Below are 25,254 nucleotides of genomic sequence, written 5' to 3'. Positions count from 1 at the left end.
GCATATTAAGCTGCCATGTACAGACCATATTAGTCAACTCACTGCTAGTTGGTAAGTAAGGTGTATGTAACTAGAGCGTTGAATAAGGTATAGCATGTAAAGTAGGAAATGTCACAAATTGGCCCTTTTCTGTCTTTGTCCTCCTCTACCATATTCAGTTTTCCAATGCATGCACTAGACAGGACACATGCATGTCAGAGCAAAGATGCCAGATTACTATATCTACAAATCTGCCCTATCTACTGTATACTCACCGTCATCCACAGCCAGGACCTCCACAACATACTTGCTGCTCTTCACATGATCAGACTCTCTGTCCAGTTCTCTTTTGGTGGTGATGACTCCGGTGTCTTCATTTACAGATAGCCATTCTGCGCTATCATTAGTCAAAAAGTACCTGGAAAAATTGCACATTGAGTAACCTCCAAGTACCAGAATCAGAACTTGAGTCCTGGCAACTCATTTAAATACCTACTTGATTTTATTGGGCGCAACTATATCGGGGTCTTTGGCCTCTACGGTCACCAGCACAGCGCCTGGTTTAATGTAGTGTTCCTCTGCCGTTACCAGGATGGTCTGAGGTTTAAATATCGGAGCATCGTTCCTATCTATGACATCTACTGCGACTGAGCTCCTCCCTTTGGACTGCCGTGGTTGGATTGTGCCTGCATCTACATCCCATTTTCCTGTTGCTTTCTTCTGAAGGATTTTGCAACTATACATTGGTTCTTCATTTTCAACTGTAATGATTAGATTGCTCGAGGCACTTTCTTCATAATCCAAGGGCTGTAGATACAAAAAATATCAATGTATGCTGGAAAGACTGTCTGTAAATGGAGTCATAAGGCTACATTCACACATCCATGTGGGTATTACACTCCTAGTTACTTTTGTTTTATCCAGGCAGGCAAATTGTCTGAACTTAAAATCCATTGACTCTGAATAATTTATCAATCAAAAACTAATGATACTTGGATGGAAACTGAAGGAACAAGTCTGTCTTCTCTGTTTTATACAAATCTCCAAAGATTTGGGTGACTGCAGCTTAAAGCAAATCTGTCTTCAGGTTTTCTGTCTGGTTGGACTACTCTGCATGAGGCAGCTTGTCCTGTAGTAATAATCTAGACTCCTGCTGATAAAACACTGATTGTATTGAAACAGCAAAACACAGCCCAGTAATTGACTCATCGATGTAATCAGGTTTTTTTCCCACTACATTATGGTGCTTTCAGATTACATAACAAAAACTTACTGACAGATTCCCATTAAGGCCAGGTTCAGACAAAAGTATGAAAAATTGTTAATCTAGAAAACTCAGACTACCATCCATATTGTCATCCATATGCCATCCGTGCATCTGTTTTTTACATCCATGTTACATCAGATTTTATACTTTAACATTTTAAAAGTACATGATCAAATACAGTTTCTTAGGTTAATAATGGCAATGTATTCATAAAAATGGAATGCTACACAGATGATCTGTATGGAATACGATTAATAGACTTCTATAGGCGATTCTCATCTGATACTCAGAAGGGCATAGTGCATGCTGCAACTTTTCTCGCACGGACGCTCGGTCCATGTGGAAATCTGAACTGCCCAATTGAATGGACGAGCGTATAACACGGATGTGCTGAACGAGTGAAAATTGCATAGTAAACTGCCCAATGTTATTCAATAGAGCTGATCAGAAGATCCTTCGTAATGCATCAGATTTTTCAATTTTCTGCCATTGTTAACCAAGGACGGTGCTCTTGATCATGTGAATTTTAAACTGTCGATTTATAAAATCGGATACCACACGGTGGTAAAAAACGGACACTCAGATGGCAGACATATGTCTGAGTTTTTTGGATGGAAATAGGACGATTTTTCAGACATTTGTCTGACTCTGGTCTAAGTTTACATAGATACAGAGACCCTAAGCTCGTCGAGATACCATTACCTTCAGAGCTGGGATGGAGAGGTGATGACTGAGAATTCCAAAAAATAGGGTTGTCACTAGGTTTGTCACCTACGTGGACGAGTTGGCATCAAATTTATACCATGGGATCAATGGATTGTCTTATTTGTATTATTTTGCTGGGCCACTAGTACTTGATTATAGGGAGGTCAAAGTGATTCCTCCACCACCCGGGGCAGGAGAAGGCCTTAATCAGGCCCCATTAGAAATATTTCAAACTTCTCAATATTATCACTAGAGAGAGGCACCAAACAAAACAATGGAGCCAATGTCCACCAATATCAGTCTAGGCCTGTACATCATACCACATATTAAATTTACCTTAATCACCATGAGAAGTCCTTCATTTGTTTTTGGATCTGTTGAAATTGAGAAATGCTCATTATCATCTCCTTCTATGATAGAATATTTTGCTCTCCATCCTGGGGTGTATGGGGTATCACCATCATTAATTCCAATTCGCAACACGGTTACATTGACGTCTCTCTCCAGCACTTCACCACGTTTCTATATGGAGAAGAATAAAATGATCTTTCGTACAGTCTGACAGAAAATTAACGGGAATATATAGAACATGTAGAATTTTGGACAAACGTACACTGCTGACTTCCCCTCTCTAAATTTTAGTATCATGTTTGTGGCTTGTGTTTTAAGGACCTATAGTCCGATAGGGGCCCATACATCTCCAGCTTTATATGTATATGGGGTACTGTCACCTGGAAGCACCATATGGCAGCACAAAAAGTGGGCAGTGGATAGATAACTTGAAGTGGAAAAGTCTGCAATAGGAGCCTCAACTATCAGAAGGCTCTGAAGGGAATTTGTCAGCAGGTTTTTGCTACATAATCTGACAGCAGTGTAATGTAGGGACGGAGACCCTGATTCCAGCGATGTATCACTTAGTTTACCAGGTGCAGTAGTTGTAATAGAATCACAGATTTCTCTACTGCAGAGCTCAGAATGTTGAGCCTTGTATAACCCCGCCCAAACCACTGCGTACAATCAGTTGGTGTGGGCGTGGTTGGATCCAGAGGCATGACACACCCTGTCCTTTAGTGATCATCGTCTGCTGATAAAACACTGATTGTATTGAAACAGTGAAATATAGCTGAGTAAGTGACAAATCTCTGTAATCAGGGTCTCGGCTCATATATTATGGTGCCGTCAGATTACATAATAAAAACCTGCTGATATACTGTTAATAGCAATGGTATTCTAATATGGACCAAAGGGTACTTTTAGGCCCCCTAGGATCCAGGACTTTGTTGACCCTGCAACATTTGCTACATTATATGGCCATAATATGCATCTGTAGTGACTCCCTTGGCCTCCTAGCATCCATCAATGCCATGTGATGGAGATGGGCCCTTAGGCTTAGCGAGCCTTTAATGAGAATCTAACCTAGAAGAACCATCATTCCCTTCATAGCTGAAAGGGGGCGGAGAGGCGATAAAACGTGGTCACTTGCTTGGTCACCCAGGTGGACCATCTCATATAACATTGATACAAAGGGCTCTACAAGGAAAATTATCTAAATCTCATTGCTATTGTTCCTGATAGAAACTCCCGCCATGGGGACGACGTGCATCACCTCAGTGGTCTCCAAACAATGGCATTTGAGCATGTGAGTGGTCTCCCAGTATGGATTGGAGGTAGCATAATAGTAATAATTTTGCAACAGCTGAGAATCCTCAGACTGGAGACCACCACTCTGCATACAATCACTAATGGAGGACTTAGCTATACATTACGCACCTCGCTCTCTGACAATGTTGGAGGTATCGTGTTCCTATCTACCACAGAAATATGGACCTCACAGGTGCTCGTCTGTCGCTTTTCTGCACTATTGTCTTCAGCTTGAACCAGCAACTTGTAAAATTTATTAGCCTGTAAAAATAAATAAATTCAATCATTTCATAGTAATGTTGACTCATTTCTGTAAAAAGAAAAGTACAGAATGATTCAGATCTTCGTATTAATTGGAATTCAACCAAAGTCCAATAATAACCTTTTATTAACAGGGTCCGCTTTTTGTAGCGGGTCGCTGGCGCTTAAAAAAAGAAAACAAAGTGGTTTAATTTTACTAATCACATAAGAACCATAAAGGCCGGGGTCACACATGCGTGTTTTACGGACGTAAGAGCGCAGAAACTACGTCCGTAAAACTCGCATTACATACGGCACAATGCTTCTCAATGGGGCTGCTCCTATTAGCCGTATATTACGGTTCAGTATTATACGGCTTTCTACGGCCGTACAAAATCGCAGCATGCTGCGTTTGTCAGCGTATTGCGCAAAAAAAATCGCCAATGAAAGTCTATGGGGGCGAGAAAAATACGGATTCCACACGGACCAGCAGTGTGACTTGCGAGAAATACGCAGCGGTGTTAGTGAAAAGTCGGTAATTCAATTGCCGGCTTTTCATTTCTCCTTCCCAAACCCGACAGGATATGAGACATGGTTTTCATACAGTAAACCATCTCATATCCCCTTTTTTTTTTGCATATTCCACACTACTAATGTTAGTAGTGTGTATGTGCAAAATTTCAGCGCTGTAGCTGCTAAAATAAAGGGTTAAATGGCGGAAAAAATTGGCGTGGGCTCCCGCGCAATTTTCTCCGCCAGAATGGTAAAGCCAGTGACTGAGGGCAGATATTAATAGCCAGGAGAGGGTCCATGGTTATTGGCCCCCCGTGGCTAAAAACATCTGCCCCCAGCCACCCCAGAAAAGGCACATCTGGAAGATGCGCCTATTCTGGCACTTGGCCACTCTCTTCCCACTCCCTGTAGTGGTGGGATATGGGGTAATGAAGGGTTAATGCCACCTTGCTATTGTAAGGTGACATTAAGCCAGATTAATAATGGAGAAGCGTCAATTATGACACCTATCCATTATTAATCCAATTGTTTGAAAGGGTTAAAAAAAAACACACACACACACATGATTTAAAAGTATTTTAATGAAATAAACACAGCGGTTGTTGTAATAATTTATTGCTCTCTCAATCCATTTCCACGCCCTCGCTTGGCAAAATAATAAACGCACAAGATACATACCTTCTGGTGAACCGTCTCGTCCCACGAGGTAATCCATCTGAAGGGGTTAACTAATATTACAGGCAGGAGCCCTGCTAATGCAGCGGTGTGCTCCTGCTTGTAATTCCCCGGCGAATGAATGAAATGTAGGTCATTGACCTACATTTCCTTCAGTCGCGGTGATGCGCCCCCTGGTGGATGTCCTCATATGACCTGGAGCATGGGAAAAAGTTTCCAGGCTGCAGTTCATGAGAACATCCACCAGAGGGCGCCTCACCGCGACTCAATGTAAGTACAGATCCAGCTTTCCTTTCAGCACCCGGGGATTACAGGCACGAGCGAGTGGTTTATCGCAGCTCGTGCCTGTAATATTAGTTAACCCCTTCAGATGGATTACTTCGTGGGACGTGACGTTTCAGCTGAGGGTATGTATCTTGTGCGTTTATTATTTTGCCAAGCGAGGGCCTGGAAATGGATTGAGAGAGCAATAAATTATTAAAACAACCGCTGTGTTTATTTCATTAAAATACTTTTTAATCATGTGTGTGTGTGTTTTTTTAACCCTTTCATACAATTGGATTAATAATGGATAGGTGTCATAATTGACGCCTCTCCATTATTAATCTGGCTTAATGTCACCTTACAATAGCAAGGTGGCATTAACCCTTCATTACCCCATATCCCACCGCTACAGGGAGTGGGAAGAGAGTGGCCAAGTGCCAGAATAGGCGCATCTTCCAGATGTGCCTTTTCTGGGGTGGCTGGGGGCAGATGTTTTTAGCCACGGGGGGCCAATAACCATGGACCCTCTCTAGGCTATTAATATCTGCCCTCAGTCACTGGCTTTACCATTCTGGCGGAGAAAATTGCGCGGGAGCCCACGCCAATTTTTTCCGCCATTTAACCCTTTATTTCAGCAGCTACAGCGCTGAAATTTTGCACATACACACTACTAACATTAGTAGTGTGGAATATGCAAAAAAAAAGGGGATATGAGATGGTTTACTGTATGTAAACCATGTCTCATATCCTGTCGGGTTTGTGCAGGAGAAATGAAAAGCCGGCAATTGAATTACCGACTTTTCACAGATATCGCGCTGAATGAAATATAAATACAGAATATATATATATATGTGTCTCAATGACATATATATATATATATATATATATATATATATATATATATACTGTATATATGTTTTCCCTAACATTTGAGCACATAAATCCATTAGATGTCGGTTTTGCAAGCCTGCGCGAAAATATCACAGTACGGATGCCATACGGATTACATACGGAGGATGCCATGCGCAAAATACGCTGACACACCCTGACTACGGATCAATATTTTGGGAACATTTCTCCGTATTACGGCCGTAGTACGGACGTATAATACGTGGCGTATTGTCTTACGCCAAGTGTGACTCCAGCCTTACACTTTTGTGGTCTATTTTAAATTCTTTATTTCTAAACTGTGAAAGGAGGGTGATTGATTAAAAAAAATGTTTTCACTTTTTAATTTTTTTTTTACTTTTTACTTTACCTATCCAACTTTTTCTGAGGGTATGTGCACACGCTGCGGATTATTCTGTGGATTTTTCCAGACTGATTTTGGTAAATCCGCAGGTAAACCGCACTGCGGATTTCCTGCGGAATTACCAAGGATTTACCGTGATTTTTTTTTTGCGGATTTTGTGCGGATTCCACCTGCGGTTTTACACCTGCGGATTCCTATTGAGGAGCAGGTGTAAACCGCTGCGGAATCCGCACAAAGAATTGACATGCTGCGGAATATACAACGCTACGTTTCTGTGTGTTTTTTTCCGCAGCATGTGCACTGCGGATTTTGTTTTCCATAGGTTTACATGGTACTGTAAACTCAGGGAAAACTGCTGCCAATCCGCAGCGGCCAACCCGCTGCAGATCCCCAGCAAAATACGCAGCGTGTGCAGATACCCTGAGACTGCAAAATTTGGACTTCACAGGAGTAATAAAATGTTAGCCAAGGGGGAACCTTCAGGAGGCCCCTCTCTGGCATGTCTACCCACAATCGCGTTTCAAAGGGGTGATGGATGGCGTGCCACTGCAATCGCACCACAACAATTATGCTGCTAGAGGCAGATGCCACCTCCCTAGAGCAGCACCTAACATAATGTACAGTACGAGTGTGTTATATGTCGAGAAGGGTTTAAAGGGGTTGTCCACTACTAGTTCAACCCCTTCTCAATCTGAATGTTTGCCCCCCGTTAAAATAAAAACACTGATACTCACCTCCTGTGCCAGCGGCATTCCAATGATGTCTTCACTCGCAATCCTGGGGCTCATGTGAGGTTGTTGAAGAGAGAGCTGCGGTAATCCTATTAATTTATTATATGTCCAAAGGCAGGGACAGTGACGCCAGCGCTGATTGGGCCCAGAGCTCACGTGATACAAGAATCTCATGTCAACCCCAGGAACGTGAGTGCCAACACGACTGGAACAGCGCCACCACAAGAGGTGAGTATAGGTGTTTTTATTTTATCAAGGGCAAACACTCTACACTCTGATGCAGAAGGAGTCGCCCTACTAGTGGATAACCCCTTTAAGGGGCAATTTACATAGCTGCTCTACAAACTTCTAAAATCATCTTGATTGGTTTTACTCATATAGAAACACAAGACAACAAGGATCCAGGATTAGAAAAACCCGAGAAACAGCGTCACTTGTGTCCATGGGTTGTGTTTGTTATTACAGATCGGATTTATTAAAATGAACGTCACTTACTTGCAAGACCACGCACAGTCTGTGGACAAAGGTGGCACCATGGACCTGCTCTGGATAGTTGCACTTATAAATATTCATATTACAACATCCCATTACAACACATTTTTGGCTACGATTTGCTCAGCAGTGTTTGGTTATCTACCTCATAATTTAGGCATCCCTTGAAGGAGATGAAACCTTTGTCTTTGTGAATGGTGAACTCAGCATTGGGATCGCTGGGAGTCTGGGACTTCAGGTAGTAGCTGACTATAGAGTTGGGGGTGTTTTCTTCATCCTTGTCATAGGCCAGCAGTGTGTAGACTGTGCTACCTAAAACACACATACGTTCTTGTGTCACAGGTGGAACCAAACATGTCCTCAGGCCCAGGAAAATATACCGGGAATTCAGTCTTACGCTCATCATTATTCATATTACTGACTCCTATTTCATATCCAGCTGTGAAATTTCCCATCCACTCATCACTCCAGGAAAGAAGAATGTTACACCGCTGGTCAGTGGTTCCGGGAAGGAGAGGAACATTCATGTAGGATCCATGTTACGCAATGTTTATAGGACAACCCAATTAAGATTTGTTCACAGAGAAAGAAAGGGGTTAATAGACAGAAAGGTGTTTTATTACCAAAGAATGTCTTAAACACACTAAATTACTATGGTCATGGGGTTGTCCAAAATTAGGGAAATTGTGTATGGTACTGCAATTTTCAAGTGAATAGGGCATAGCTGCAACGCCAGACACAATCTATCTACCCATCGATCTGATTATCTATCTATCTATCTGTCAGTCTGTTTGTCTGCCATCTTGAATCTCTAATTTTTACATCAGCAATCTCTAGGGTTGAGAACCTGAGTATTGCTCAAAGAGCCAAGGCTTTGATCTGATACTGGGCTCAAAAGGTCCAGGAGAAGACTTTAAAACTAAATCCATTCCTTACGGAATGATTCACAAAGACCTGTTAGATCTGAATGATAACAGGGTCTGTATAAACAATGTGTGGCAGTGCAGCTGCTGAAGTAGCATATTTATTACAACAAAAGTGTCATTTTGTATGGCAAGATGTAATATTTGTGATGCATTTGGTTGGAGTTTAGAGAAATAGGACAAGACACGGTAAATCAGCAAGAGATCAGGGAAGATTCTGTACAGTATACAAGAGAATTAGGAAGAGATCACGTAAGACTCTATACAGGACACAGGAAAGACAGCAAGAGATCAAGGAAGACTATACAGGAGAGTCAGCGAGAGACCAAGGAAGACTATACAGAACACAGAAGAGTCAGCTAGAGATCAACGAAGACTATACAGGACACAGGAGAGTCAGCGAGAGATCAACGAAGACTCTATACAGGACATGGAAGAGTCACCAAGAGATCAAGGAAGACTATACAGGACACTGGAGAGTCAGCTAGAGATCAAGGAAGACTCTATACAGGAGACAGAAGAGTCAGCGAGAGATCAAGGAAAACTCGATACAGGACACAGGAGAGTCAGCGAGAGATCAAGGAAGACTCTATACAGGACACAGAAGAGTCAGCAAGAGATCAAGGAAAACTATACAGGACACAGGAGAGTCAGCGAGAGATCAAGGAAGACTCTATACAGGACATGGGAGAGTCAGCGTGAGATCAGGGAAGACTCTATACAGGACACAGAAGAGTCAGCGAGAGATCAAGGAAAACACTATACAGGACACAGGAGAGTCAGCGAGAGATCAACGAAGACTCTCTATACAGGACATGGGAGAGTCCGCGAGAGATCAAGGAAGACTCTATACAGGACACAGAAGAGTCAGCGAGAGATCAAGGAAAACTCTATACAGAACACAGGAGAGTCAGCGAGAGATCAAGGAAGACTCTCTATACAGGACATGGGAGAGTCAGCAAGAGATCAAGGAAGACTCTATACAGGACACAGAGGAGTCAGCGAGAGATCAAGGAAGACTCGATACAGGACACAGGAGAGTCAGCGAGAGATCAAGGAAGACTCTATACAGGACACAGAGGGTCAGCGAGAGATCAAGGAAGACTCTATACAGGACAGGAGAGTCAGCGAGAGATCAGGGAAGACTCTAAACAGGACATGGAAGAGTCAGCAAGAGATCAAGTAAGACTATACAGGACACCGGAGAGTCAGCGAGAGATCAAGGAAGGCTCTCTATACAGGATATGGAAGAGTCAGCGAGAGATCAGGGAAGACTCTATACAGGACACAGGAGGGTCAGCAAGAGATCAAGGAAGACTCTATACAAGACATAGGAGAGTCAGCGAGAGATCAAGGAAGACTATACAGGACACAGGAGGGTCAGCAAGAGATCAAGGAAGACACTATACTGGACACAGGAGAATCAGCGAAAGTTCAAGGGAAATGCTATACTGGACACAAGAGAGTCAGTGAAAAATCAAGGAAGACTCTATACAAGACACAGGAGAGTCAGCGAGAGATCAAGGAAGACTCTATACAACACACAGGAGAGTCAGCGAGAGATCAAGGAAGACTCTATACAAGACACAGGAGAGTCAGCAAGAGATCAGGGAAGACTATATACTGGACACAGGAGCGTCAGTGAGAAATCAAGGAAGACTATACAGGGCACAGGAGAGTAAGCGAAAGTTCAAGGGAAACTCTGCATAAGACACAGGAGAGTCAGCGAGAGCTCAAGGAAGACTCTATACAGGACACAGGAGAGTGAGCAAAAGATCAAGGAAGACTGCATAGGACACAGGAAATTCAGCGAGAGATCAGAGAAGACTCTATACAGGACACAGGAGAGTCAGCAAGAGATCAAGGAACACTCTATAAAGGACACAGGAGAGTCAGCAAGAGCTCAGGGAAGACTCTATACAGGACATGGGAGAATCAGCTGAAAAATTTGATTTAAAAAGGAGAAATCTAGACAGACAATTGGCTCCAAGTCTGAAGGTCAGACTGTACTAAAGCCTGTGAGAGATTATCACTACCATGAGGAATGTGTTATGACCCCAATGGCGAGGGTCTCAGAGGAACGTGGAAGTCTGCAGAATACAAAAATCCAGCTCATAGGGCAGTGGTAGCTGGGTTGACCATATATCTACTCCTAACGCCAACACTAGAAGTAGCCGGGGATCATTCCTACGTTGATTCTAGATGACACGCTCCAGCCGGAGAATCTAGCTACCCCTAGTAGAGGAAAACAAAAGACCTTTCTTGCCTCCAGAGAAGGGGACCCCAAAGCTGGATAGAAGCCCCCCACAAATAATAACGGTGAGGTAAGAGGAAATGACAAACACAGAAATGAACCAGGTTTAGCACAGAGAGGCCCGCTTACTGATAGCAGAATAAAGAAAGGTAACTTATATGGTCAACAAAAACCCTATCAAAATCCACACTGGAAATTCAAGAACCCCCGAACCGTCTAACGGTCCGGGGGGAGAACACCAGCCCCCTAGAGCTTCCAGCAAAGGTCAGGATATATATTTGGAACAAGCTGGACAAAAATACAAAACCAAAACAAAATAGCAAAAAGCGGACTTAGCTGATATAACTGGAACCAGGATCAGTAGACAAGAGCACAGCAGACTAGCTCTGATAACTACGTTGCCAGGCATTGAACTGAAGGTCCAGGGAGCTTAAATAGCAACACCCTTAACTAACGACCCAGGTGCGGATAAAAGGAATGACAGAAAAACCAGAGTCAAAAAACTAGTAACCACTAGAGGGAGCAAAAAGTAAATTCACAACAGTACTCCCCCCTTAGTGAGGGGTCACCGAACCCTCACCACGACCACCAGGGCGATCAGGATGAGCGGCATGAAAGGCACGAACTAAATCGGCCGCATGAACATCAGAGGCGACCACCCAGGAATTATCCTCCTGACCATAGCCCTTCCACTTGACCAGGTACTGAAGCCTCCGCCTGGAGAGGCGAGAATCCAAGATCTTCTCCACCACGTACTCCAACTCGCCCTCAACCAACACCGGAGCAGGAGGCTCAGCAGAAGGAACTATAGGCACAATGTACCGCCGCAACAAGGACCTATGAAATACATTGTGAATAGCAAACGACACAGGAAGATCCAGACGAAAAGATACAGGATTAAGGATTTCCAATATCTTGTAAGGCCCAATAAAACGAGGTTTAAATTTGGGAGAGGAGACCTTCATAGGAACAAAGCGGGAAGAAAGCCATACCAAATCCCCAACGCGTAGTCGGGGACCCACACCGCGGCGGCGGTTGGCAAAGCGCTGAGCCCTCTCCTGTGACAACTTCAAGTTGTCCACCACATGATTCCAGATCCGCTGCAACCTATCCACCACAGAATCCACCCCAGGACAGTCAGAAGGCTCCACATGACCCGAAGAAAAGCGAGGATGGAAACCAGAGTTGCAGAAAAAAGGCGAAACCAAGGTGGCGGAACTAGCCCGATTATTAAGGGCAAACTCAGCCAACGGCAAGAATGTCACCCAATCGTCCTGATCAGCAGAGACAAAACACCTCAAATAAGCCTCCAAAGTCTGATTGGTTCGCTCCGTCTGTCCATTAGTCTGAGGATGGAAAGCAGACGAAAACGACAAATCAATGCCCATCCTACTACAAAAGGATCGCCAGAATCTGGAAACGAACTGGGATCCTCTGTCTGACACAATATTCTCAGGGATGCCGTGCAAACGAACCACGTTCTGGAAAAACACAGGAACCAGATCGGAAGAGGAAGGCAGCTTAGGCAAAGGAACCAAATGGACCATCTTTGAGAAGCGATCACATATCACCCAGATAACGGACATGCCCTGGGATAGCGGAAGATCAGAAATGAAATCCATGGAGATATGTGTCCAAGGTCTCTTCGGGACAGGCAAGGGCAAGAGCAAACCGCTGGCACGAGAACAGCAAGGCTTAGCTCGAGCACAAGTCCCACAGGACTGCACAAATGACCGCACATCCCTTGACAAGGAAGGCCACCAAAAGGACCTGGCCACCAGATCTCTGGTGCCAAAAATTCCCGGGTGACCTGCCAACACCGAGGAATGAACCTCGGAAATGACTCTGCTGGTCCACTTATCCGGGACAAACAGTCTGTCAGGTGGACAAGACTCAGGCCTATCAGCCTGAAATCTCTGCAACACACGTCGCAGATCCGGAGAAATAGCTGACAAGATAACTCCATCTTTAAGAATACCAACAGGATCAGCGACTCCAGGAGCATCAGGCACAAAGCTCCTAGAAAGAGCATCGGCCTTCACATTCTTTGAACCTGGTAAATACGAGACAACAAAATCAAAGCGGGAGAAAAACAATGACCAGCGGGCCTGTCTCGGATTAAGGCGTTTAGCAGACTCGAGATACATCAGATTTTTGTGATCAGTCAAGACCACCACACGATGCTTAGCACCCTCGAGCCAATGACGCCACTCCTCAAATGCCCATTTCATGGCCAACAACTCCCGATTGCCCACATCATAATTTCGCTCGGCAGGCGAAACCTTCCTAGAGAAAAAGGCACAAGGTTTCATAACAGAGCAACCAGGGCCTCTCTGCGACAAAACGGCCCCTGCTCCAATCTCTGAAGCATCCACCTCAACCTGAAAGGGAAGTGAGACATCGGGCTGGCACAAAACAGGCGCCGAAGTAAACCGGCGTTTCAACTCCTGGAAAGCCTCCACGGCAGCAGGAGCCCAGTTAGCTACATCGGAGCCCTTCTTGGTCATATCCGTCAAAGGTTTCACAATGCTAGAAAAATTAGCGATAAAACGACGGTAGAAGTTAGCGAAACCCAAGAACTTCTGTAGACTCTTAACTGACGAGGGCTGAGTCCAATCAAGAATAGCTCGGACCTTGACTGGGTCCATCTCCACAGCAGAAGGGGAAAAAATGAACCCCAAAAAGGGAACCTTCTGTACACCAAAGAGACACTTTGAGCCCTTGACAAACAAAGAATTTTCACGCAAAATTTTAAAGACCAACCTGACCTGCTCCACATGCGAATCCCAATTATCAGAAAAAACCAAAATATCATCCAGATAAACAATCAAAAATTTATCCAGATACTTCCGGAAAATGTCATGCATAAAGGACTGAAAAACTGAAGGCGCATTGGAGAGCCCAAAAGGCATCACCAAGTACTCAAAATGACCTTCGGGCGTATTGAATGCGGTTTTCCATTCATCACCTTGCTTAATGCGCACAAGGTTGTACGCACCACGAAGATCTATCTTGGTGAACCACTTGGCACCTTTAATCCGGGCAAACAAGTCAGACAACAGCGGTAAAGGATACTGAAATTTGACAGTGATCTTATTTAAAAGCCGATAATCAATACAAGGTCTCAAAGATCCGTCCTTTTTTGCCACAAAAAAGAATCCCGCACCAAGAGGGGAAGAAGACGGACGAATATGTCCTTTCTCTAGAGACTCCTTGATATATGAACGCATAGCGGTATGTTCAGGTACCGACAGATTAAACAGTCTTCCCTTAGGAAATTTACTGCCTGGGATCAAATCTATAGCACAGTCACAGTCCCTATGAGGAGGCAGTGCACTGGACTCAGACTCACTGAAGACATCCTGATAATCAGACAAATACTCCGGAACTTCCGAAGGCGTAGAAGAAGCAATAGACACAGGCAGGGAATCCCCATGAATACCACGACAGCCCCAACTTGAGACTGACATAGCCTTCCAGTCCAGGACTGGATTATGGGTCTGTAACCATGGCAGCCCTAAAACAACCAAATCATGCATTTTATGTAAAACCAGGAAACGTATCACCTCGCGGTGTTCAGGAGTCATGCACATGGTAACCTGTGTCCAATACTGCGGTTTATTTGCTGCCAATGGCGTAGCATCAATACCCCTAAGAGGAATAGGATTTTCTAATGGTTCAAGAGTAAAACCACAGTGCTTAGCAAATGACAGATCCATAAGACTCAGGGCAGCACCTGAATCTACAAACGCCATGACAGGAAAAGACGACAGTGAGCAAATCAAAGTTACAGACAGAATAAATTTAGGTTGCAAATTACCAACGGTGACAGGACTAACAACCTTAGCTATACGTTTAGAGCATGCTGAGATAATATGTGTAGAATCACCACAGTAGTAGCACAAGCCATTCCGGCGTCTATGAATTTTCCGCTCATTTCTAGTCAGGATTCTATCACATTGCATTAAATCAGGTGTCTGTTCAGACAACACCATGAGGGAATTTGCGATTTTTCTATCACATTGCACCGAATTAGGTGTCTGTTCAGACAACACCATGAGGGAATTTGCGGTTTTGCGCTCCCGCAACTGCCGGTCAATTTGAATAGCCAGTGCCATAGTATCATTCAGACCTGTGGGAATGGGAAAACCCACCATAACATTCTTAATGGCTTCAGAAAGGCCATTTCTAAAATTAGCGGCCAGTGCACACTCGTTCCAATGTGTCAGCACGGACCATTTCCGAAATTTTTGGCAGTACACTTCAGCCTCGTCCTGCCCCTGAGACATAGCCAGCAAGGCCTTTTCTGCCTGAATCTCAAGATTGGGTTCCTCATAAAGTAAACCGAGCGCCAGAAAAAACGCATTAATATCAGCCAATGCCGGATCTCCTGGCGCCAGCGAAAAAGCCCAATCCTGAGGGTCGCCCCGTAAGAACGAAATAACAATTTTTACTTGCTGAGCAGAGTCTCCAGATGAACAGGGTCTCAGGGACAAAAACAATTTACAATTATTCACAAAATTCCTAAACTTAAACCTGTCTCCGGAAAACAGTTCAGGAATCGGTATTTTAGGTTCTGACCTAGGATTACTGATAACATAGTCTTGTATGCCCTGCACACGAGTAGCCAGCTGGTCCACACTTGTAATCAAGGTCTGGACATTCATGTCTGCAGCAAGCATAGCCACTCTGAGGTAAAGGGGAAGAAGAAAAAAAAAAAAAAAAAAAAACTCAGAATCTTCTTTCTTATAATCCCTCTTCTGCAATGCATTAAACATTTAATACTGGCCTGGCAAACTGTTATGACCCCAATGGCGAGGGTCTCAGAGGAACGTGGAAGTCTGCAGAATACAAAAATCCAGCTCATAGGGCAGTGGTAGCTGGGTTGACCATATATCTACTCCTAACGCCAACACTAGAAGTAGCCGGGGATCATTCCTACGTTGATTCTAGATGACACGCTCCAGCCGGAGAATCTAGCTACCCCTAGTAGAGGAAAACAAAAGACCTTTCTTGCCTCCAGAGAAGGGGACCCCAAAGCTGGATAGAAGCCCCCCACAAATAATAACGGTGAGGTAAGAGGAAATGACAAACACAGAAATGAACCAGGTTTAGCACAGAGAGGCCCGCTTACTGATAGCAGAATAAAGAAAGGTAACTTATATGGTCAACAAAAACCCTATCAAAATCCACACTGGAAATTCAAGAACCCCCGAACCGTCTAACGGTCCGGGGGGAGAACACCAGCCCCCTAGAGCTTCCAGCAAAGGTCAGGATATATATTTGGAACAAGCTGGACAAAAATACAAAACCAAAACAAAATAGCAAAAAGCAAAAAGCGGACTTAGCTGATATAACTGGAACCAGGATCAGTAGACAAGAGCACAGCAGACTAGCTCTGATAACTACGTTGCCAGGCATTGAACTGAAGGTCCAGGGAGCTTAAATAGCAACACCCTTAACTAACGACCCAGGTGCGGATAAAAGGAATGACAGAAAAACCAGAGTCAAAAAACTAGTAACCACTAGAGGGAGCAAAAAGTAAATTCACAACAGGAATGGTCTGGGCCTCGCTTTAACCTGAGATGCTGGCCGTTAGGCTCAGAGCCTGCACAGCTAGAATTAGAGGCCAATACTCACTATGTAGTACACAAGAAAATCTTACACAGAAAATTGGAGATCCCCATATATATTAGACAGCTGTCCATTAAATAATAGTTTGACCAACAGGTATCTCCCCTGATTCCCTCATACACAGTTTGGCTTAGCCAGGCCTTCCTGTGTTCTCTTTGAGAGACGCTTAACTCCGCTACAAAACAAAATGGCCATTTACACTCAACAGGCCTGCTTATTCTGTGGGGGAGAGTTGGGAGGTTTGTTTACACATTACTGTTGGCCAATCCCGTTGATATTGGTGAGTTCGAGTTAATATTGGTGAGTTCGGCTGACTTTACTGTAATGTGTATGGGGGGGTTGTCCACTTTTGGAGACATTTTTTTCTCACCTAAATGCTTGTACTTTGGGCTAAATCTATATTTGTAATGGGGTTTAATTAAAAATGTTGCACTGTTTGCTTTCTATAGTCTTTGTGTTGCACTGTGTATGGCTGCATAATGAGTTATCTGAGAATCCAATGGGAGACTTTCTAGCTCTCTTGTTTATCTTTTTTAAGCTCCTCTCAGCTGATTTCTGAACCACATCAAGTGGAGCCGCAGCGTGAAGACAAGAAGAGGACGTCATCCTATGAAGATGGGAGGCCCCGGACCAGACCGCTACTCCTATCGGACCCAAACAGAATCGGGACCTCCCCTGGGTAAGTATAATCTAACCTCTTCTTCTTACCTTTCAGGTTACATCAGGGGCTTATCTACAGCATTCCAGAATGCTGTAGATAAGCCCCTGATGCTGGTGGGCTTAGCTCATCTTCCATTTTGGGGGTGACAGGTTCCCTTTAAGCGGAGGATGTACCTCAGAATCATTTTCTCCAAAGGACCCATGGAAACTAGTCCAGGTGATTCTTATGTATCTCATACCCATTGAGAGGCCAACCATGCATGATGGCTACCATGATTGACAATGCTCATATCTCTGCAGAATATGTTGAATACTTCCCGGTCACCAACTACTATGATGCCACAACTAAGGCCTTAAGTTGATTACTCGATACCGCCTCCGAACATTAATAAGCTCCTCCAGGGCCGTACTATACTGCTGTGCGGCTCCTATTTCCCATACAATTTCAGATGCCATATTGGAGCTATTGTCACCTTATATGATGCTGTGCACTCTGCACTTAATACACACAGTAAAAACCATACATGACATCTCAGTATAAAACAAAGTAAGACATTAATATAGTGACGGATAGAAATAAAATAAGATAAAAAATGTACGGAAACAGCAGATAAGCGGCAGCATGGGCCTGACAGGAGCTGTTTATTATCCCTACATCACATGGCAATTTGTGCCTAGCTGTGCAATTAGGAACAAGCAGAATGGAGCAAATGAGCTGACCCGACAGCAGCAAGCAGATGGTACAGAGACTTGTCTCGCCATACTGTACCTTGCAGAGTGGATTCATTAACTGATATGTAAAAAGTCTTGTTTTTGAACTCTGGGGCATTATCATTGATGTCCAGGATCTTCAGATGAATCCCGAGTCTTGTACCCACTTTCATAGAAGTTTTGTTGATTGCATTGAATTTCCACTGCAAAGAAACAAAAAGGATTACTAAAGTTGCAGAGAACTTCAGCAGTTGGTGCTAATAAAGCAAAACGCGGCAATGGTGAGAGATAACAAAGCAGCTGCCGAGCATATGGTCCGCAGAAAGTTCTGGCCAATTATCTATAGGAAAGGTGATTGTTTTTAATTGGGGTGTTAAAATGATTTAAATCAACACCTAATTTTCTACGTGAAAATAAAGATAGATAGATAGATAGATAGATAGATAGATAGATAGATAGATAGATAGATAGATAGATAGATACGTGTAGATAGATAGATAGATAGATAGATAGATAGATAGATAGATAGATAGATAGATAGATAGATAGGTGTAGATACCGGTAGATAGATAAATAGATAGATACGTGTAAGACCTGATTTAGACAACAGCGTTTTTCATGTATGCAAAAAAAATGGTATGGGTGTGATATGTGTGTTTGGTCAGTGTGTCATTGATATTTAGTAAGTATCTTCTGGAGACGAGGGTCAGTGTCTGCTCTCGTCCGCTGGCCCAGCTGTCTTTAGAGAGACAGCATGAACCAGGACTCATCCTACTGAATGCTCGCACTCCTTTCCTGTGGGCAGAATTCTACTCAGACAACACAGAGTGAGGGTAAAATAGTGTGGCAATACTTTATTGAACTACCAACAGACAATACCACATAGTACAGTCCCAGTAAATGCACAAGATGGTGCAAATAACAGAGTCTCATTCTTCCACTGGCTCGCTTGGATTAGAGCAGTGTCAGGGGTTTACCATGACAGAGAGGAGCAAGAAGACTGCAGTGTCTGATTTCTCCTACTCTTGCATTAATTAGAAGCTCTTCAACCTCACATTAAATGGTGTAAGTTTCTTTTATCAGTGCAGGGGTTAATCTGCTCAGTTGAGAGTTCCTGCAAGCTTTCCTGCCATAAGGCTCTCATCTGTGCACTGTTAGCCACTCCCATCTTCTATACAAACTGTGTCCTGGCTAGCACTCATTTTCAGGGTAGCTTTTGCTGCATGGCTGGAGATTGTTGGTGCTTGGTTTGGAGTGTGTGATAATTCCCTTTCTTCTCCTACTTTGATTTAACCCCATCCTCCACTCCCTGATGTTTACCTCTGTTGTTTATGTAAATATATTTGTATGATTGGTATTTTCCTTTATCACTGCTCGTATTACCTTGTTAGTCTGGTTGGTGTATTACGGTACACTACTACTCCTCTCTTCCATGGGTGGAAGAAGGATACAGTTTGAGCATGGATTCAGGAGCTAAGGCAAGGTACGTGGCCCTAGCGTCTTCACCATCAGAAGTAATCGGGGGAACAGGGCAAGCTAAGGCATCCCTAGCATTAGGAATAGGGAAGGAGCCTCTGGTCCTGGGACACCCAACAATGTCGTGACAAGCAGCTGTGACTTCAAGGCTTCCAGTGCCAAATACCCCAGCAAGTGACACCCCGCTTTTGGTGGGCACCCACAGAGGGGGTAGCGGCAAGGTTAGGAAGCTGACAGTCCATTGAGATACATGTCCAGGTGACCTGATTATCCCAACCTGGCTTCTTCAGATGTCTCCATGGGGCCAGGGGACCTGATTGTCACAGCCTGGCTTATCCTAACATCTCCATGGATTCACTGATGGTCAATTGAGGATTTCTGTATTCCTCCAGCTGGGGACGTGGTCCCCTAAGCTAGTGTCCTTTAGAGTGTCTCAAATCTGTATTCCTCCAGATGGAGCCAAGGTAAATTAGATACTCTCATGTAGAGTCTCTGGGAACAGAGGCAGATCCCTTTTATAGTTCACAATTGTCCTTCAGGCCATCATCCACAGGCCAGGGAGAAGGTGGAATGAGGTTATCTTTCATTGTTCGAGTATTCAATCTCCATAGCTTGTCCTTCACTGTTTGCAGGTAAACAAGCTGCATGTACTAATACAATGGGTAATCAACATATTAGCAACATTGATTGTTCAATTACCCTGCGTCCCTGTCTTCCAAGGATAGCAGCACAATAAGTTGCAACAACTATCAATTCAAGAGTCAACGTATAGGCTCATATGAACAATGGTCTATTTCTCTTGACACACCGATAAAAAATATGTCTGGCCTAATTAAGAATAAATGCTGTTATCACATTCCTCTCCAATCTTAATTATCCAGATGTGATAGGCTTCTGTGTGAATTCCGCTCTTGGGCTCCCTCCGGTTGTTGTAAGTAGCACTTTTGTGAATTCTGCTCTTGGGCTCCCTCCTGTGGTTTTGAGTGGTATAGCTGCTTCTTGGATTTAGCATCAGCAGCTGCTTCCACTGATCATCTTTCTGGCTCGGCTATTTTAGTCTGGCCTTATCCCTCAATCAATGCCAGTTGTCAATTGTTCCTGCTTGGAGTCACTGCTCTTTTGGATTTCCCTGACACTCTGTCCAGTTCAGCAAAGATAAGTCCTTGCTTGTCCTTTTGCAGTCCACTCTTTGTGGACTTTATTGTTCAGCACATTCTATGTTTTGCTCATTTGTCCAGCTTATCAGTATGGATCTATTCAGCTAAGCTGGAAGCTCTGGGCTGCAGATTTTGCCCTCCACACCTTTAGTCAGGTGTGGAGATTTTTGCATATCTCTGCGGTGGACTTTTTCTAGTTTTTATTACTGACCGAACAGTGTTCTTTCCTGTACTATCTATCTAGCTAGAAGTGGCCTCCTTTGCTAAATCTTGTTTCATACTACATATGTCATTTCCTTCTCCTCTCACAGTCATTTGTGGGGGGCTGTCCTATCCTTTGGGGATTTTCTCTGAGGCAAGATAGCTTTCCTATTTCTACCTTTAGGGGTAGCTAGTTCTCCGGCTGTGATGAGGTGTGTTGTGATTCAGTTCGTGGGCTCCCCCGGTGGTCTCTTGTGGTACTGGTGTCCTGCAAGCTTTGCCTTCTCAGTTCACCTGTTCCTATCAGGATGTGGGAGTATCCTATTTAACCTTGCTCCTCAGTCATTCTAATGCTGGCCATCAATGTATCCAGAGTGATTCTGTTGCATGTTCCTGCTCCCAGTTTTCTGCTCAGCTAAGTTGGACACTTTAGTCCTTAAGTCTATTTTTGTATGTTTTGTCCAGTTTGCACTTATGTGAATCTCTGCAGCTGGAAGCTCTTGTTGGGCTGAAATTACCACTCCAGTGGCATGAGTTGTCACATGAGTTAAGGTAATTTCAGGATGGTGTTTTGAAGGGTTTTGCAGCTGACCGCGAAGTCCTCTGTTGTATCTTTCTGCTATTTAGTTAGCGGGCCTCTCTGTGCTAAATCTGCTTTCATACTACGTGTGTCTTTTCATCTGCTCTCACCGTTATTATATGTGGGGGGCTGCTATCTCCTGTGGGGACATTCTCTGGAGGCAAGCCAGGACTGTGTTTTCTTCTACCAGGGGTAGTTAGTTCTCCGGCTGGCGCGCGGCATCTAGAGACAACGCAGGAATGCCCCCTGGCTACTTCTAGTGTGGTGTGTAGGTTTAGCATCGCGGTCAGCTCTAGTTTCCATCACCCGAGAGCTTGTCCGTTTATTCTATGCTTCTGATGTTTCCTTGCCATTGGAAACCATAACAGTATGGCCAGCCAAAATGTTTAATCTATAGGCTGAAGCAGGAGAGAAAAGGAACTGTGTGAAACTTTTTTTTTTTTTTTCCTTCCTCTGAAGTTGCACTCCAGCTCTAATTGCAGTCTCCTGTTTTCCTCTCCTCTTAACCCCTGAATGGCTCAGACTTTATCTGTTGAAATATGGATCCCCAGAGTCTGGCTACCAATTTGTATAATCTTGCCTCTAAAGTTCAGAATATACAAGATTTTTTGTTACATGCTCCTCGGTCTGAACCTAAAATTCCTATACCGGAGTTTTTTTCTGGAGATCGATCTTGTTTTCTAAATTTTAAATACAATTGTAAATTGTTTCTTTCGCTGAGATCTCATTCTGCTGGAGATCCTGCCCAGCAAGTAAAAATTGTTATTTCTTTACTGCGGGGTGATCCCCAAAATTGGGCATTTTCATTGGCACCAGGGGATCCTGCGTTGCTCAATGTGGATGCGTTTTTTCTGGCTTTGGGGTTGCTTTATGAGGAACCAAATTTGGAGATTCAGGCTGAGAAAGCCCTAATAGCCCTCTCTCAGGGGCAAGATGAAGCCGAAATATATTGCCAAAAATTTCGAAAATGGTCTGTGCTTACTCAGTGGAATGAGTGCGCTCTGGCGGCAATTTTCAGAGAAGGTCTCTCTGATGCTGTAAAAGACGTCATGGTGGGGTTTCCTGCGCCTACTGGTCTGAATGAGTCCATGACAATGGCAATTCAGATTGATCGGCGTTTACGGGAACGCAAACCTGTGCACCAGTTGACGGTGTCTTCTGAAGAGGCACCACAGACTATGCAATGTGATAGCTTTCTGTCCAGAAGCGAACGACAGATTTATAGGCGCAAAAATCATTTGTGCTTCTATTGTGGAAATTCTACTCATGTTATATCAGCATGCTCTAAACGAACAAAGAAAGTTGATAAATCCTCTGCTATTGGCACTTTGCAGTCCAAGTTTATTTTGTCTGTAACTCTAATTTGTTCGTTATCTTCTATTGTTGCGGATGCGTATGTGGATTCTGGCGCCGCTTTGAGTCTTATGGATTGGTCCTTTGCCAGGCGCTGTGGGTTTGATCTAGAGCCTCTGGAAGTTCCTATACCTTTAAAGGGTATTGATTCTACACCATTGGCTAGTAATAAACCACAATACTGGACACAAGTGACTATGCGTATGACTCCAGACCATCAAGAGGTGATTCGCTTCCTTGTACTGTATAATCTACATGATGTGTTGGTGCTGGTATTGCCATGGTTGCAAACTCATAACCCAGTCCTTGACTGGAAAACAATGTCTGTACTAAGCTGGGGATGTCAGGGAAATCATGGGGACACATCTTTGGTCTCCATTGCTTCATCTATTCCCTCTGAAATTCCTGAGTTTTTGTCTGATTATCGTGAGGTTTTTGAGGAATCTACTCTTAATTCTCTTCCTCCTCACAGAAATTGCGATTGCGCCATAGATTTGATCCCTGGCAGTAAATTTCCTAAGGGTCGTCTATTCAATCTGTCTGTACCTGAACATGCTGCCATGCGAGAGTATATTAGGGAGTCCTTGGAAAAGGGACATATTCGTCCTTCTTCGTCTCCTCTTGGAGCGGGGTTCTTTTTCGTAGCTAAAAGCGATGGTTCTTTGAGACCTTGTATTGATTATAGACTCTTGAATAAGATCACAGTCAAGTATCAGTATCCTTTGCCATTGCTGACAGATTTATTTGCTCGCATTGAGGGGGCGAAGTGGTTCTCTAAGATTGATCTTCGCGGTGCGTATAATTTGGTGCGAATTAAGCAGGGGGATGAGTGGAAAACCGCATTTAATACGCCCGAGGGCCATTTTGAGTATTTAGTGATGCCTTTTGGTCTGTCAAATGCCCCTTCGGTCTTTCAGTCTTTTATGCACAATATTTTCCGTGAATATCTGGATAAATTTATGATTGTGTATTTGGACGATATCTTGATTTTTTCGGATGACTGGGAATCTCATGTTCAACAAGTTAGGAGGGTTTTTCAGGTTTTGCGGACCAATTCTCTGTTTGTTAAAGGTTCAAAGTGTGTTTTTGGGGTTCAGAAGATTTCTTTTTTGGGGTACATTTTTTCCCCCTCTTCTATTGAGATGGATCCTGTGAAGGTTCGGGCTATTTGTGACTGGACGCAACCGACTTCTCTTAAGGGCCTTCAGAAATTTTTGGGCTTTGCTAACTTTTATCGTCGATTCATAACTGGTTTTTCTAGCGTTGTCAGGCCTTTGACTGATTTGACTAAAAAGGGTGCTGATGTTGCAGATTGGTCTCCTGCTGCTGTGGAGGCCTTTCGGGAGCTTAAGCGCCGTTTTTCTTCTGCTCCGGTGTTGTGCCAGCCTGATGTTTCTCTTCCTTTTCAGGTGGAAGTTGATGCTTCCGAGATCGGAGCGGGGGCGGTTTTGTCGCAGAAAAGTTCAGATTGTTCAGTGATGAGACCTTGTGCGTTCTTTTCTCGAAAATTTTCGCCCGCCGAGCGAAATTATGACGTCGGTAATCGGGAGCTTTTGGCGATGAAGTGGGCATTCGAGGAGTGGCGTCATTGGCTTGAGGGTGCTAAACATCAGGTGGTGGTCTTGACTGATCACAAAAATTTGATTTATCTTGAGTCGGCCAGACGTCTGAATCCTAGACAGGCGCGCTGGTCGTTGTTTTTCTCCCGGTTTAATTTTGTGGTTTCGTATCTGCCAGGTACTAAGAATGTGAAGGCGGATGCCCTTTCTAGGAGTTTTGAACCTGATTCCCCTGGTGATTCTAAACCTACGGGTATACTTAAGGATGGGGTGATATTGTCTGCTGTCTTCCCAGACCTGCAACGTGCTTTACAAGAGTTTCAGGCGGATCGGCCTGATCGTTGTCCGCCTGGTAGATTGTTTGTGCCGGATGAGTGGACCAATAGAGTCATCTCGGAGGTTCATTCTTCTGCGTTGGCAGGTCATCCGGGAATTTTTGGTACCAGAGATTTGGTGGCTAAGTCCTTCTGGTGGCCTTCCCTGTCTCGGGACGTGTGTACTTTTGTGCAGTCTTGTGATGTTTGTGCTCGGGCCAAGCCTTGTTGTTCTCGGGCTAGTGGGTTGTTGTTGCCCTTGCCTGTTCCTAAGAGGCCTTGGACACACATCTCTATGGATTTTATTTCTGATCTCCCTGTTTCTCAGAAGATGTCCGTCATTTGGGTGGTGTGTGACCGCTTTTCTAAGATGGTTCATTTGGTGCCCTTGCCCAAGCTGCCTTCCTCATCTGAGTTGGTGCCCCTGTTTTTTCAGAATGTGGTTCGGCTGCATGGTATTCCGGAGAATATCGTTTCCGACAGGGGATCCCAGTTTGTGTCCAGATTTTGGCGGGCGTTTTGTGCCAGGATGGGCATTGATTTGTCTTTTTCGTCTGCATTTCATCCCCAGACAAATGGCCAGACGGAACGTACTAATCAGACCTTGGAGACTTATTTGAGGTGTTTCGTGTCTGCTGATCAGGATGACTGGGTCTCCTTTTTGCCGTTGGCT

General features: G+C 44.1%; 1 protein-coding gene across 3 annotated transcripts in view; it reads right to left on the bottom strand.

Annotated features, from left to right (window-relative positions):
* Window positions 1-25,254, bottom strand: part of LOC143765800 (cadherin-like protein 26) — a 146,188-nt gene that overhangs the window by 38,075 nt on the left and 82,859 nt on the right. For all 3 annotated transcript variants that reach the window (XM_077252846.1, XM_077252844.1, XM_077252845.1), the window contains exons 5-10: window positions 18,000-18,144; window positions 7,905-8,071; window positions 3,722-3,853; window positions 2,288-2,473; window positions 476-786; window positions 255-397 (exon numbers count right to left, since the gene is read on the bottom strand). In XM_077252846.1, coding sequence (XP_077108961.1) covers window positions 255-397; window positions 476-786; window positions 2,288-2,473; window positions 3,722-3,853; window positions 7,905-8,071; window positions 18,000-18,144 — 1,084 coding nt within the window. The remainder of the gene's footprint in view (window positions 1-254; window positions 398-475; window positions 787-2,287; window positions 2,474-3,721; window positions 3,854-7,904; window positions 8,072-17,999; window positions 18,145-25,254) is intronic.

This window comes from Ranitomeya variabilis, chromosome 4 (assembly GCF_051348905.1).
Source record: "Ranitomeya variabilis isolate aRanVar5 chromosome 4, aRanVar5.hap1, whole genome shotgun sequence".
NCBI lineage: Eukaryota > Metazoa > Chordata > Amphibia > Anura > Dendrobatidae > Ranitomeya > Ranitomeya variabilis.
Note: the sequence above shows the minus strand (reverse complement) of the source record. Positions and strands in the feature narration are given on the sequence as shown.